Source organism: Triturus cristatus, chromosome 4_2, assembly GCF_964204655.1.
Source record: "Triturus cristatus chromosome 4_2, aTriCri1.1, whole genome shotgun sequence".
In the NCBI taxonomy this organism is placed as follows: Eukaryota; Metazoa; Chordata; class Amphibia; order Caudata; family Salamandridae; genus Triturus; species Triturus cristatus.
This window is the reverse complement of record NC_140586.1, coordinates 225,087,913-225,104,002: the sequence shown is the minus strand read 5'-3', so window position 1 is coordinate 225,104,002 and position 16,090 is coordinate 225,087,913. Positions and strand designations below refer to the sequence as shown.

The 16,090-nt window shown below is 48.9% G+C and overlaps 1 protein-coding gene across 12 annotated transcripts in view; it reads right to left on the bottom strand.

Moving 5' to 3' along the window:
• LOC146833473 (uncharacterized) overlaps positions 1 to 16,090 on the bottom strand; it is a 511,810-nt gene that overhangs the window by 32,133 nt on the left and 463,587 nt on the right. For 10 of the 12 annotated variants that reach the window (XM_085601304.1, XM_085601299.1, XM_085601303.1 and 7 more), the window contains 4 exons: positions 9,180 to 9,389; positions 7,389 to 7,571; positions 6,679 to 6,810; positions 6,415 to 6,519 (listed from right to left, as the gene is read on the bottom strand). In XM_085601304.1, coding sequence (XP_085457430.1) covers positions 6,415 to 6,519; positions 6,679 to 6,810; positions 7,389 to 7,571; positions 9,180 to 9,389 — 630 coding nt within the window. The remainder of the gene's footprint in view (positions 1 to 6,414; positions 6,520 to 6,678; positions 6,811 to 7,388; positions 7,572 to 9,179; positions 9,390 to 16,090) is intronic. The other 2 variants (XM_085601305.1, XM_085601308.1) reach the window with 1 other exon arrangement.

The following is a 16,090-nucleotide window of genomic DNA, read 5'->3' as shown; positions in this document are numbered from 1 at the left end:
CTACCATCAAGTCTCCAGGGTCGAGGGCAGCCAGAACCTGAGCTAAAGTTAGCATCTTGAACCGTTCCTTCCGGAGGAAGGCGTTGACGCTCCGGAGGTCCAAGATAGGGTGTAGGCCCCCTTTGCCCTTCTTGGGAACCAGAAAGTAGTGGGAATAGCAACCACGGCCTACTTCTGGACCAGGAGCGCGCTCGACTGCCTCTTTGGCCAAGAGGGCCGTAACTTCCTCCCGCAGAAGATTCAAGTGATCCTCCGATATGCGGTGGCATGGCTGGAGGGGTCGTCTCGAAGGGGAGGGAGTAGCCCCTTCGAACGATTTGCATCACCCACCTGTCCGATGTGATGGATCGCCAGTGGAGCAGGTGATGGCGAACTCTGCCGCCCACTGGTGTGGAATGGGCCTGAAAGCTCGGACTAGGAGGGCTTTGAGGCAGATGCTGCCGGGGTGGATGTGGACTGACCGGCAAGTTGTCCTCCAGTACCGCCACGGCGGAATCCACGTCCGCGACCGCGTGCAGGTTGGTTCTGCAGCTGGTGGCTAGGCAGACGTGAGGAGGCGCCCCTTCCCTGGCCACGAAAGGGGCGAAAGGCGGAAGTATGCGGCCACGGGGCCGAGAGACCGAAGGACTTGGCCGTGGCCCGGGAGTCCTTAAAACGAGCCAGCGCACTATCCGCCTTGTCACCAAAAAGGCGAGTGCCATCAAAGGGCATATCCATGAGGGTACTCTGGACATCCCCTGAGAAAGACGTGGACCGCAGCCAGGCGTGGCGACGGAGCGCCACCGTGGTGGAAATCGCCCTACCCAGCGAGTCCGTGGTGTCTAGTCCACACCGTATGGCATGTCGTGCTGCATCTCGCCCGTCAGCAAGCGCCTGGGAGAGACATGTCTGGGCCTCCTCCGGACACAGGGGCAGCACGTCCTCCACCGTATCCCACAGAGAGTGGGAGAAACAGTCCAAGAGGCAAGCGGTGTTCAAAGACCGCAGGCCCAAACTCAGGGAAGAGAACAGCTTCTTTCTGAACTGTTCCAGCCTCTTGGATTCCCGATCCGGAGGAGCGGACCGGAAGGAGGATTGGGAAGTGGAGGCCTGGATAACTAGACTCTCGGGGGTGGGGTGTTGGGACAGGAAACTGGGGTCGCCCGGAGCAGGGCGGTGGCGCCGGGCCACGTTCCGATCCACAGGAGGAACTGTGGAGGGCTTGGACCAAGTCCCCTGCAGAATGTCTATGAGGGCCTCATTGAACTGCAGCAGAGGCTCTGAGGAGCTTGCTGACGGTTGAAGCACCTCTGCGAGGATGTTAGTCCTCACGGCCACAGCAGGCAACTCGAGCCCCAGGGCTTCGGCCGCCTTGCGCAGCAGCACTGAGAAAGCTGCACCTTCCTCCGTGGCCACAGTCGGAGGAGAGATGAAACCAGCGTCCGGGGAGGTGTCCAGACCACTGGCATCCCCCAGTTCGTCTGCCCAGTCCTGTGAAAGTTGGCCCTGTCTGGCCATAGGGTCCTCAGACCCCTCCCAGTCGCCCCCGTCATCCGATTCCTGATAAACAGGAGGAGCCGGGCGGTAGATGAAATGCTCATCCATCGGCGTCGGGTGCGGCATCGAGCGGCGCCGCGCCGGCGCCGGGCCCGTACAGGGGCTAAACCGGGGAACGGCGTCGTCCGGAGACGGCGCCAGAGGCAGAACCGGTGTCGGCGCCGGCGGAGGAGGCGTCGTGAGGTCGACCGGCAGAGATCCAGGCCTGGATCCCTCGGGGACATGCGGCGTCGGGACCAAAGTCGTCGACGGGGCCGGAGCCGCCGGCACGCGAGGTCGCCCAGTCGAGCCCGCGGGGCCCCGAAGGCGCGCCGGCAGGCATCGACGGCGGAGCCAGGCCCCTCATGGCCGAGAGGAAGGCACTGACCTCTGCCGGAGTCGCGTCAGTCCCAGGGACCGGCGGGTATGGAGACGGACGCGGCTCTTGCGGCTCCGACAGAGCCGCGGGGGTGGGACCACCCTGACCCTCGGCCGAGTCGCGCGACCGGCGAGGGGAGTCAGAAGAGCGTTGTCGCCTCTTGGACTTCTTTGATCGCTTCGACTTACCCGAAGACTTCGAGTCCGATGAGCGATGATGGTGGCTGCGGCTCCGCGACCGGTCCTTGGACCTCCTCCTGGACCAGGACCGTGAACGGCGCGGAGCCGAGTGCCGAAGCTCGAGAAGCTTACGGGACTGCTCCCGCCTAGCTTTCGAGGTCAAGGCCTGACAATCGAGGCACGACTCCGCGTCGTGGTCGACCCCCAGGCAGTAAAGGCACCGGCAATGGTGGTCAGTCACCGACATCAGTCGATGACAGGAGTCACAGGCTTTAAACCCAGGCATCCTACCGGCACCAGAGTCGAGTCGACAGAAGACCAAAAAGAGTCAAAAAGGTTTGAGTCAAAAAGTGACTAAGGGGTAAGCTCTTCCCGGATTGGCGCTGTCTGGCGCGGAAAAAAGAAGAACTGACGTCAGCGCGCGAGGGCGGTGTCTAAGTACTCCGACGACATCATTCCGGCGCACGGCGCCAACGACGGACCCGGAGCCGCAGATGACGCCTAGCGACGCGCAAGGGGTATTGCTACAAAAATCTTTCCGGATCCAGCCTGACGCCTGGGGATATTCTAAGGTGAGGAATCTAACTAACGTGTTTCTTTCAGATACGTAATGCAGCGCACTGAAAGGCCCTTTGGAAAGCTGGACTGGTATCCTTTTTGTTGCTTATTGCTAGATGTGAGTATTAAAATTGTGTTAATGAGGTGCAACCAATGCCTAGACGGTGTTACCAAGTTTAAAAATGACAAAATAATGAAGTAATATTATTACAAAATGTGCTGCATAATGCAGCATAATTGACTTTTCCTTGCCACATAATTTACTGAACCCCTCTGCATAATTTGGCCCTCTCCTACCGCACAATTCCAGTGGCCCAGATTACAGTATCTAGTGTTGCTCCCAAAAAGGTTATATTCCTTGATGGTTGTGGGCTTGTCATTTTCTAATTCAGAGTGAGACTTAGCTCGTTGAAAAGGGCTATGCAAGCTTTTGTTGATTTTTGTGCTGCTTGACCGGAATGCGCCTTGATGAGCCAGTCGTCTAAGTATGGGAGCACCTGGTGTTTTTGTTTTCCTTAGGAAGGCTGCTACCAGAGCAAGACAGTTTTAAAATATCCTAGGGGCTGACTTCAGACCAAAACGAAGAACCCTGAACTGGTAGTGGCTGTTGACTACAGTGAACTTTCGGATTCTCTTGTGGAAAGGATGGATGGGGATGTGAAAATATGCATCTTGTAGGTCGAGAGTTGACATATAATCTTCACGGTTTAGACGTAGAATATCTTGTAACATTACCATGCAGAATGATTCTTTTTGAGATGTGTGTTTAGATCTCGGAGGTCGAGTAGAGGCCGTCATTCCTTCCACGTTTTGCGAATCAGGAAGAAACAGCCATAGAATTCCTTCCCTTGTTGCAATAGAGGGACCCTCTCTATCTCTCCTTACCGAAGCATGGTCTTAACCTCCAACTTGAGCATTTGTAGATGTTTCAGACTGAAGGTGGGCTGTGGGTTTAATGGTGGGTTCTGAATGAATTCTAGGGTGTGGCCGAATTGATCAAGGTCTAGGAACCATTGGTCTGATGTTATCTCTTGCCAACGTTGTATTAACTGGGATATTCTTCCTCCCAGTCTGAATGGTGAGGAGATCAGAGTAGTTTTTGAACTAGGCAGTGGTATTTTTAATAGAAAATAGGCGCTTGTAGTGAGTACACCCGGTATTAGTGAAGTTCTAAATCAGTGACGGTGCTCAAGGGTAGGGGAGAACCACTAGCCTCCCTAAAGGATTGTGGCCAGAGCCACAAAAAATCATGAACAAAGGTACCCAAGCACACGCAGAAATAAAGTTTACATAGATTATTACGTCAAGTAAAACATGTAACACAATAAGTGAATCTCCGTTTCTTTCTTATAACTTTCTTCAATTTAATGTTCTTGTTCCCATAGTAATTTCACAGTCTTCACAGTGGTTTCCAAGCCAACACGTGTTTCGTCGCCTCTAGTATTATTGTACATGCGACTTGTTCACGGCTAGGTACAAATTGATATGGTAATTGACATTAGTCTAACTGTTAAGAAGTTGCTTACAGTGTCAACAAATGTATGCAGACGCAGAGACGTAGGATTTATTCCCTGTTGGTGAACTAGCGGCGATTTGTTTCCAGCAGTTCGACCTTCCAGATCACCTGGATTTATTTCCAGGCAATGCTTTTTCATGAATTTTAAGACACAACCCCCAAGAATTGCGGTCTATGGTGTCCACCACTCTCTATGACCGTTTGTTACCGCCGAGGAGTTTTGAATCCCTCTCTCTCTGACGGCCTTCGGACGTCTTAGAGGCCTGTCCTCCGACAGACATGGTGCCCACCCTCCCTTTGTGTTTATCCCAGTCCTGATGAAGACCCCACTTCGTAAGGTTGCATCCAACACCTACAACACTCAAGGGGTCGAAACGTCGACTCAACATCTTTGGCCAATATCGTCAACAGTACATGATGCACTGTGATTGTTTCTATATGGCATTACTCAGAATTGTCGATATTGTGATTATGATTTAATCTGTGTTCTAAATACGGCAGAGACTCAAGTATGCCGTCCAATTTGAGTGTAATTTAGTAATTTTACCACTGTGTTCACTTCCTTCCAAATTCCGCACTAATTCACTCACCCCCCCACCCTTCTCTTTGGGCACGTGCTTTACTTCTTCAAATTGTTGCTTAAATTTGCTGATTCCATTTGAAACATCTTAACATGTTCGGTGTGATTAAATGGCATTCGAACTTTTTTGAGTTGTTCGTCTAATTGTGTCCCTTTAATGTTTTGCTTTGAATGAACTGTATGCTGGGACCACTTTTCTCTATACTGTTCCCTACCCAGGTCCCAGTGACTTCATATGGGTTGACCCTTTATGTTTACTATCCTGTGTTTGTGACAGTGGTTCTTATACCACTTACTTAGTATATGGTTTGCGTGGCCCCGAGGGCCTAACTGTATTACTTGCCTGTGTGACTTAATGTATGCTTAAATAAGACTGTGTTGTACTTACCTCGAATCTCATAAAGAGTGCTGAGGGTATTTTGACTAGAATAAATACATTCTATTTTTATATATCTGTAGTGGTGTCCTTTCATTTGGTATTCAAGGGATTACAAATGGTATAACAGCTGGCTTCACATGCCATACAGAGTTTAGCCTAAGACTGCTCTTGTCCATGCTACCACTAGGATAGCTGGTCTATAAGGTTGACTTTACAACCAATCACCATAAGCGTTGTTTGGACTGATACAAGGTGTACACTAGAATTAGTGACATCATATATCAGGCCAACTTCTCACACTGTGGCCTTTGGAAGGCCCATGGGTGGTCTTTTTTAGGCTTTCCCAGGCTGCTCAGAGGAGGTTCGGGAATGGGGTGATCTCTCCCTCTTATGTGATCTTCTAGAGGACGAAGAGGAGTCCTCAGTATAAGAGTACAAAACTGTCTCTTTTCTAGTTTTGAGCTTTTGAAGCCAGATAACCAGCCTTCCTTCTCTATCCTTCAAAGTACTGGTTGAAAAGGTAAGAAATACCTTACAGTCCTTGGCAGTCTTGGTGCGGATCTTCAGTGTGAAGTCTCTTTTTACTGCAGGTCTGGCAGGCTCTGAAGAGTCTTTTCTTCTAGTCTTACATGCTGTTTAAATGAAATTAGATTTCTATGGAAGAAAACACTGTAGGTAGAAGGTAAATATTTCCACAGCATCAGAGTATTGGAAATATTCTCTTGAAAGTATCCAAGGAGGAGAAACTGAGCAGAGCTCAGTGCAGACTTCCTTGCACGACGTGCGGTAGCAAATCTGAGGGCCTGAAGCTTCTCTCAGGAGTGTTCTAGAGGACAAAGCAGCCTGTTTGGCGGAAGTATAAGTTTGGTCTCTTTTTTAAATAGACTACAATAGGTTGCAAAATTGAAGGGCCTAGGGCCTTCATGCTCTATCCTTAACACTGTATTACTATCATATGGTACCAGGGACTCCCATCTCAACGACAGGGAATGACTCAAGAATGTGAACCTATGAAAGTTCAAATACTGTAGTAAACAGTGTGCACAGAGTACATTTCACAAAGCAATTTTTGAAAAAACAGTACTCCCATCACAGGCTATTTTTTTGTGATGAAATAGCAAGGGGCCCGACGATTAGCCATCTGATGTTGAGGACACTCTAAAGTTATCACTTTCACTGAAAGCATAGTCAACTCTCTCTGGGAACATGTGAGTGCAGAATTGGTGGTACAAAACCAGCTGGTTGTGTGGCAGTCCACAATGAAAAGCAGGCTGCAGATGACAAATCCCAACACCAACATGCACTCACCTTTGGAATCATTGAGGTGTAGAGCCTTCAAGTAATACAGCCCCACTACTTGGCTGAACTCCTGCAGCATCTTATCTAGACCATCTTTCTGTGAAAGGTCATGACCTGGAGATAATAAAGTAACCATGAAAACAAGACTTTCTTCCAACAGCATAGTAAGGCATACAAACTTTTGAGCTCCATTATATGGCCCCCATACCATCCTCCTGCAGACGGTTCATTCCATTCATCAGTAAAGGTAGCAACACAGCAATATTAGCTCACCTGCTGCAAAGGCGTGGCATGTGTCAAGGCACACACCCACTCGGGATTTATCCGCCACTCGATCAATGATCCCACGCAGCTCCTCAAACCGGCCTCCCACAGTTGTCCCTTGGCAGCTCATGTTCTCCAAGACTTTATTCACAGAAAAGAGGTGGGGTTTAGAGGAGAAGAAAAGAGAAAGTAAGAAAGCAATCAAAGTTTAGGATAAACAGAGAAATAACCTATAATCTGTGCCAAAAAGCTCAGTTTTGTCATTGCTAAGCTGAGCTTTAGTGACTGGCAGAGTGCTAGATAGTCTATGAGGTGGGTGGAATAGGTCATATGATTGTTACAGAGAGAGTCCATCACCTGTAAGTCAGAGTGGCATCCGAGGTTTGGCACAGGGATACAAAACGTATTTCAGGGATGGCACAGGGATGCGTAGCCTGTTGCCCCAAGGGCTGGTATGGCTCACAGGATTGCAAATGGAAATAGACCCTGTTACCTTTAAAGCTTACATTGGTTACAGGTATTGGCACCGGGATACAGCGCTCATTACCGCTTGGTCTTCATGGTCTCAGTAGACTGTAAAAGGGAAATAAATACACAGGTTGCCACTTTTACACCTGGGGAAAAGATCTCTCTAGGCCCGGTCAACTGCAGTAGAGAGGACAGTTTAGACGTAGTCTCGGCTGACTTCAAGGTGTTTTGATCACTTCGAGATCAGTTACCTGTGGTCACTCCCTCCACCTCCTTGTGAGCATAGTTGAGACCCTCTGCAATGCGGTCCAAGCACTCGTCCACTGACATGGCACCCACTCTGGAGCCTGGGTGTAGATTGTAGAGTGTCAAGCCCAGCTGCTGACAGCGTTGCATCTCCTCCACCAGCATGGCTCGGCTCTTCTCACACACATCTACAAGTGGGAAGATGGTAAGAAACATATGAACCTTGTACACTGCCAAATATCACAAAACTATATACAATAAGGAGTACTGCAAAGGGTTACTTCCTGGATGTCACAACAACAGAAAGAATAAGAAATAATTGAAGACTAACGACAGGTAGCATTACAACCATCTTCTTGAATCCTGCAAAGAGTTGTGGGTTAGAAAAGCTGAATGCCTAAGAAAGATGGGCTGAATGATCTCCTCGTTCTTCTGAAAATATGAGATATCGTCAGCAATATAGCTTTTGTATATATTTGCAAGGCTTAAAGCGGAGCTTTTGAATGATTACCATGTTTTGTGTTTACAGGGTACATAAGCATTTTGAAATCTCAGAAGGATGTTTCTGCTACTGGAATGAATGAAAACCGCCGACGGAATCTATGCTCTAGAGTGTGTGGATGACAGGAAAGTCTTGACTGCTTAGAATGAATATCTTTCTTTGGAAACTATGGGCCAGATGTATCAAGCTAAATTGCGATCGCAAACGCTGAAATTCGCAGAATTTCAGTGCTTGCGATCGCAATTTAGCTGTGTGCAATGTAGGAAACTAAAACCTACTCGCAAAATAAAGAATCGCAAAATTTGCAATTCCCTATTTTGCGCATGCATTTAGAGAATCGCAATTTGCGATTCCCTAAATGCTATTCTAGGAGCCATTGCAAATTGTGATATTGCTGTAAGGGATCGCAAATTACCAGCAACTTCAAGTTGGTGGTAGTTTGCAATTTCCTCGAAAAAAGCACTTTTTTGCTTTTTTCAAAGTGCTATGTGGCACACATACATGCCCTTAGGGCATGTATATGCGCCACATGTGCACACATGCACATTTTCGGGGTGCAACAGGGTGTCCTTTTGGAACCCTTGCACTCTTGAAATTGCATGCGCAATTTGCGAGTGCCTATTGGGTACTCGCAAATTGCGCATGCAATTCTCATTCATTCCTATTGGCCTCTTGGCCCAGAGGAATGAATGGGAAGGGATTCCTTAATTGCAAATCGCAATTTGCAATGCGCAATGAAGCGATATTTAGGAATTGCAAAAATTATTGCGATTACTACCTACATAGCATTTTGCGAGTCCTTAATAGCGATTCTCTAAAAATCGCTATTAATGACTCACAAACTGCTACAATGGTACATCTGCCCGAGTGTTCGGCACTAAGCTTATTGCAACGTTCTGAACTAATAGTTATGTTGCTCAGTTTCGTATCCAGAATAGAAAGGAGGAGGAGACCTGTCTAATGACCTAGCTAATTTTGCTTTTGGGTGATCAGCACGTTTATTCAGGATGAAATGTGCACATACAAACCTTCAAGTAGCAGAAGATGTTTTTATGCTGAAAAGTTTTAACCGCAGTGTTCCTGCAAATGTTAGGTGCGAGCTCTAATGATGCAGTAGACACAAATCAGTACTGTTCTTTATGCAGACTGTCAAGAAAAATCACTGATCGGCATTCCATTATGGCTTGCCAGATACAACCTTCAAACAAATTGATGTACACATAGAGGCACAAGTAGATATTATACAGGTCCTTGATGTTGGGGAGTACCTCCTTATCTGCTCCAAGTTGTATACCTGGCCTTGGAGACCCCAAGTTCATGAGATAGGGGCTGTGTGGTAGAATGAACTTCGGCTGCAGATTGTGCTCTACGCAAGCCAGACGGAAGCGCTCCGCTGCTGATGCGTCAAGTGGCTTACATGACCAGGAACGCTGGGGGCGCAAGAAGAGTCCCAGTGCCCTAGCCCCGATCTGAACTGCGTGTCCGACAGCTTTCCATAGTCCACCTGAAACGGAGAGAGAAACAACAGGTCCAAGATGGGTTCAGCTAAGCACTGCTCTTACAGTGAAATCCACCAGCAATAGCTGGAAGGGTTGCTAAAATAACTAAATCCAAGTTAAAAGAGAACCAAGCATTATTCATTAAACCAACACCTGCTGGAGGTGCTTGAAGTGTGGAGTGCTGCCTCAGAGGTCTGCAAAACGTAGACACATGTCCACCAACCAGCGGTAATAGGTCCTGGTCCTTTTTGAACCTTTCTCTGGGTTCGTGGACCATGAAATTGGTCTGGGAATCCCTTTTTCTGTTGAAGGTCCAACAAGTGATCAAGAGCTTGGTAGGGTTTGTGAAGTACTGGCCCAGGTCCGCCAGCCCTTCAGTAGGGTCTGCAACCCTAAACATTTCCAAAAAGAAAAAGAGGTGCTGAAGGCCAGGTGCAGTAGGGGTTAACTACATTAGGAAGGTTGGATGAAGGGCCTGGTTGTAAGTTAGTCTTGCACCCAACATCTGCTGCACATGGCCTAGGGCTGTGAGCCTACTTACAACTTCACATATGATATCAGTATTAACATCTTAAATGACATCACTGATGGCATCTCAAATGACATAATGAACAAGTTACTTACCTTCGGTAATAATATATCTGTAAGAGAATAGATTAGTTATAGATTCCTTATCTTTAGCATTACCCCCAGGCATCAGACTGGACCGGGAGAATTCTTTTGTCAGCAGTACCCCTGCGCGTCGAAAGGTGGCTTCGGACGGCTCCGCGTTCGTCGTTGGTGTCGTGGTCGCCGGGATGATATCACGGTAGCTGCTTTGACGCCAACCTTGCGTGCTGACGTCAGTTCTTTTACACGACATTCCACGCCAGAAGCGCAGAGCCATGCAAACACTGACCACTGGTGCACAAAACTAGGGTCCTGAAAATTCTCTAACCCTAGAAGTCAGTTCGCAGAACGGGGAGGATGGGTGGGGCGGTAAGGAATCTATAACTAATCTATGTCTCTTACAGATATATCGTTACCGAAGGTAAGTAACTTGTTCATCTGAAAGAGACAATTAGTTATAGATTCTTTACCTTAAGAATAGATACCCCAGCAATACCAACCCCGGAAGTGGGTCTGCGAACCAAGTCCACACCAGAAAATCCTAAAGAACAGAACGGCCACAGAAGCCTTCTCTCCGGTCTTGGCTGTCCAGGCAGTAGTGTTTTGTGAACGTGTGCAGAGAAGCCCACGTAGCTGCCTGACAGATGTCATTGAGGGGGTCTCCCCTTCCCAAAGCAGTGGTAGCTGCCGTCGCCCTGGTGGAGTGGGCACCCAGTCCCACTGGGGGATCCTTCTTTGCCAAAGAGTAGCAAGCTTTAATGCACAAAAAGACCCACCTAGAGGTGGTCCGTTTGTGCACGGCCTGACCTTTTTTGGCACCCACGTAGCCAACAAAGAGATGGTCATCCACCCGGAATTGCTTGATGGGATCCACATGAAATGAAAGCGCCCGTTATGGATCCAAACGGTGAAGCCTCTGTGAGAAGTTGGCCTGATGTATGATGTCACTAGTTCTAATGTACACCTTATATCAGTCCAAACAACCCTTATGGTGATTGGTTGTAAAGTCAACCTTATAGACCAGCTATCCTAGTGGTAGCATGGACAAGAGCAGTCTTAGGCTAAACTCTGAATGGCATGTGAAGCCAGCTGTTATACCATTTGTAACCCCTTGAATACCAAATGAAAGGACACCACAACAGATATATATATAAAATAAAGTGTATTTATTCTAGTCAAACCCTCAGCACTCTTTATGAGATTCGAGGTAAGTACAACACAGTCTTATTCAAGCATACATTAAGTCACACAGGTAAGTAATACAGTTAGGCCCTAGGGGCCACGCAAACCATATACTAGAGAAGTGGTATAAGGACCACTGTCACGGAAATAGGATAGGCCTAGGCCTAGGGAATCGCTGGGGCTACACTACACTACCAAAGGTTAGGAAGTGGGCGGCCCACGGGATTCAGGTGCAGAGTGGAAACACTCACGCGTAATGCGTATAATCGATAGAAATAGTACAGTTTAGAATTAATAGGATTTAGGACACTTCTGGAGTAGCTAGGAAGTCGAGACTGGAAAACTAGACACTAGGATAGTCAATACCCTGATGAGCACCCTAGTACCCAAGTTACCCAGCCCACGGGCTGCGGGTGCAAAGGTGTGAAGTTGCGTCGGGTTTCGTTGTCGACTCCTATGGATGCCTGAAGGAAAGATGCTGACAGGCAGTCAGTGAAGAGTGTCCGGTGGATCCCAAGCCTGGGATCAAGAAGGAAGGATACCTGCAAGCAGAAGGGACAGAGTCTGGGTCACTAGCCAGTGACCACGTGGAACCAGGAAGGAACCAGGCGATGTCGATAGTTTGCAGGTGAAGAGGTGAAGCTTGTCGCAGCAGCCACGGGTACCAGGAGACGTCGAGGACGACCAGGACCAGGAGGCGAGCTGTCCCACGAAGGCTTTTGCTGTCGGCGGCGTCGAAGTCGAACTAGGACTCACCAAGCCTTGGCAAGCGGAACCCACGCAGAATGGAGGACTTGCTTCCGGTGCAGACCAGGAAGGTCTGGGGTGCTTCTCTTTTTCAGAAGAGCAGGAGCAAGTCTGGAGGAGCCAAACCAGCAGTCGAAAGTTACAGGTGTGTCGTCGCAAAGGTTACTAGCCAACGGGCCAGTGACCGGACAGACGCGGCAAGCAGGAAAATGCAGAAGGGCCCCACGCAGGACTCGTGGAGTGTGGGGGGCTGATCTTCGGTGCAGATGATGCTTGGGGTTGGGGCTTCTCAATCCCCGGTGCACAACTTTGAGGGTGCCTCAGAAGCTGCGCTGGAAGATACTCGCCACTTTTCCCAGGTAGCCGGTCCCACGTCTCTCGTCGCCTCCACGGATCTCAGCTCGGCTGTGGATGTGGATCAGGGTCGGAGAAGTCTGGAAGTCAAGGCACTGGTCGGGCTCTGCAGTCAGTCCCTCGTAGAACTTCAGCAAAGCAAAGGGTAAGTCTCTTGATGGTGCCTGTTTGCACAGGGTAGCCACTCCTTGGCCACAAGGGAGATTCTTCAGTCTTCTTCTTTCGTCGAATGTCGAAGGTCCAGAGTTTCTGTTCAAGTTGCAGGTTCAGGATAATCTAATCTCCTGGGGCTCAGTTACCACACTTATACTAATCTGGGGGGCTGGGTTGCCTGCTAGGTCACGCCTTATGGGTGGGACCTAGGAGGGGGGTGGTTACACCCCCTTCCCTTTGTCCAGTTTCGCGCCAGGACTGGGGCTGGAGTGCCCCAGCTCCGGTTTGAACTGGACTATGCATGGGACACCTTGTGTGCCCCAGGCAGTGTCTCGTTTCTTTCATCCCTCCCTGCCCCAATACACTAAGGCCTGTCTGGGGTGGTGCTCGCACCTCCCAAGGCAGGAAACCTATTGTCCAAGCCTCCCGTGCCGGGATCACTCCCAGCAGCAGGAGGTCAAACTTGTGTTGTGGCAGCAGCATCCATTTTGTGATGCTGGGGCTCTGGTTAACTTTAACCGGGTAAGTAGGTTTCAACATGTCTTCTCCCTCTAGAAGGGAGGGATAATATCCTCATCCCCAAAAATGGGATGGGGGTATTATTCCAAAGTGTTAGACACCTTACACGACATGTTTTGATAAAGCCAAACCATAGTTACCATAACCGTTTAAGATTACAAGGCACTTTAAGAGTATATGGTAGGCTATATCATAGAACAGCTATAAGGACATGGTTCCGAAAGCTGCAGACAGGCTCAGCTCATGCTAGAGCACCATCTCACATGTTACCAAGCACTCTGCCTCCAGGATTGTTAAGGCCTGCCATAGGAGTGGCTGATAGGTACACATGTGTCTATATGTAAGATAGGTATAGGAATACTACACCTAAGCAAGGAGTGATTACACAACCTTGCCCCAGCTGAGTGATCAGCCAGTTGTGTCATAATGGAAGGCCAGGCCAGGGGTGGCACAATACATGCTGCAGCCCCTGGTAGGCCTAGGGTAAACCTATGCCCTGAGTACCTAAGGTACACTGTACAGGGGCCAATAAGGTGATCCTATCCATTTGGGTTATGCACCTAAAGTACATAGTATCAATTTAGAGAGAGAACAGCAGGGCTGTGGGTCTGGTTAGCAGGCCCACAGCCACATCTAAGTCGAAAACCAGTAAAGCAAAAGCAAAATGTGGGGGTGAACATAGAAAGCAGACCCTACTCTCCTACACAACCCCCCCCAAACTTAGGGACATTAAACTAACCTTGACCAGTTGAGTCTTCATGTTCTAAGTGGAAATATCTGGAGAGTCCATCTGCATTGGCATGGTCACTCCAGGGTCTATGTTCCACTGTGAAGTCCATCCCCTGTAGGGAAATGGACCACCTAAGAAGTTTGGGATTTTCACCCTTCATCTGATTTTGCCACAAGAGGGGCTTATGGTCTGTCTGAATCTTGAAGTGAGTGCCAAACAAGTATGGCCTCAGCTTCTTCAGGGCCCAAATCACAGCAAAGGCCTCCCTCTCAATAGCTGACCAACGTTTCTCTCTAGGGGTAAGCCTTCTACTTATAAAAGCAATGGGCTGGTCTTGACCATCTACATTCAGTTGTGAAAGAACAGCTCCCACACCTAACTCAGAAGCATCTGTCTGGACAATGAACTCTTTGGAGTAGTCTGGACTTTTCAGAATAGGTGCACTGCACATGGCCTGCTTCAGGTCATCAAATGCTTTTTGACAGCTTACTGTCCACTGAACTTTCTTTGGCATTTTCTTGGAGGTCAAGTCATTAAGTGGTGTCACAATGGACCCATAGTTCTTAACAAACCTTCTGTAGTACCCAGTCAGGCCCAAGAAAGCTCTGACCTGAGTCTGGGTAGTTGGAGGAGTCCAGTCCTTTACGGTCTGGATCTTGCTCTCCAGTGGTTGAACCTGACCCCCACCAACTAGGTGGCCCAGGTACACAACCTTGCTCTGCCCTATCTGGCACTTAGTGGCCTTGATAGTAAGGCCTGCCTTTTGCAGGGCCTCTAAAACATTCCTCAGGTGGACCAGGTGATCCTCCCAGGTGGAGCTAAAGACAGCAATATCATCAAGATAAGCTGCACAGTAGTCATCCAACCCAGTAAGGACTTGATTCACCAACCTTTGGAAAGTGGCAGGTGCATTCTTCAAACCAAAGGGCATTACCACAAATTGATAATGTCCTCCTGGGGTCGAGAAAGCAGTTTTGGCCTTTGCATTCTCAGCTAGTCTGATTTGCTAGTAGCCTGCTGTCAGGTCAAATGTGCTCAAAAACTTAGCAGCTGCCAGTCTGTCAATGAGCTCATCTGCCCTAGGTATTGGGTGGGCATCTGTCCTAGTGACAGCATTGAGACCTCTGTAGTCCACGCAAAACCTCATCTCTCTCTTACCATCTTGGGTGTGAGGTTTTGGCACAAGAACTACAGGACTAGCCCAAGGGCTCTCTGAAGGTTCAATGACTCCCAGCTCCAACATCTTTTGTACCTCAACTTTTATGCAGTCCTTGACATGGTCAGGTTGCCTGTAGATTTTACTCTTCACAGGCAGACTGTCACCAGTGTCCACCTCATGGGTGCACCAGTTTGTCTGACTTGGGGTCAGAGAGAACATATGTCGGTAGGATTGCAGAACTTGTCTGCAGTCCTGTTGCTGATGGACAGTGAGGCTGTCAGAAAAGACCACACCATCAACTGAGCCATCATCAGGGTTCTGAGTCAACAGGTCTGGGAGAGGGTCATTCTCTTCCTCCTGCCCCTCATCTGTAGCCATGAGTAAGCCCATGTCTGCCCTGTCAACATATGCCTTCAATCTGTTGACATGAAGCACCCTGTAGGGGCTTCTGGGAGTCCCAAGGTCCACCAAGTAGGTGACTTCTCCCTTTTTCTCAACAATAGTGTGGGGTCCAGACCATTTGTCTTGGAGTGCTGCTGGGGCCACTGGCTCCAACACCCACACTTTCTGCCCTGGCTGGTAAACAGTCAGCACAGCCTTTTGGTCATGCCAAGCTTTTTGGAGTTCTTGGCTTGCCTCAAGGTTTTTAGAAGCCTTCTTCATATACTCTGCCATCCTGGAGCGGAGACCAAGTACATAATCCACTATATCAAGTTTGGGTTGTCTGAGAGGTCTCTCCCATCCTTCCCTTACTAAACAGAGGGGTCCTCTTACAGGATGCCCAAACAAAAGCTCAAAAGGGCTGTAGCCAACCCCCTTTTGTGGGACCTCTCTGTATGCAAACAGAAGGCAGGGTAAAAGGATGTCCCATCTTCGCCTAAGCTTGTCTGGTAACCCTTTTATCAGTCTCTTTAGGGTCTTGTTAAATCTCTCAACAAGCCCATTGCACTGTGGGTGATAGGGTGTGGTGAACTTGTAGTTCACACCACACTCCTTCCACATTGCAGTCAAATATCCAGACATGAAGTTGGCACCTCTGTCAGAAATGACCTCCTTTGGAAAGCCCACTCTGGAGAATACTCCAAGTAGGGCCCTTGCCACAACAGGAGCTGTTGTGGTCCTTAGGGGGATAGCTTCTGGATACCTGGTGGCATGGTCCACTATCACCAGTATACATCTGTGCCCAGACGCTGTTTGTGGGTCCATTGGTCCTACAATATCTATGCCCACTCTTTCAAAGGGAACCCCCACCA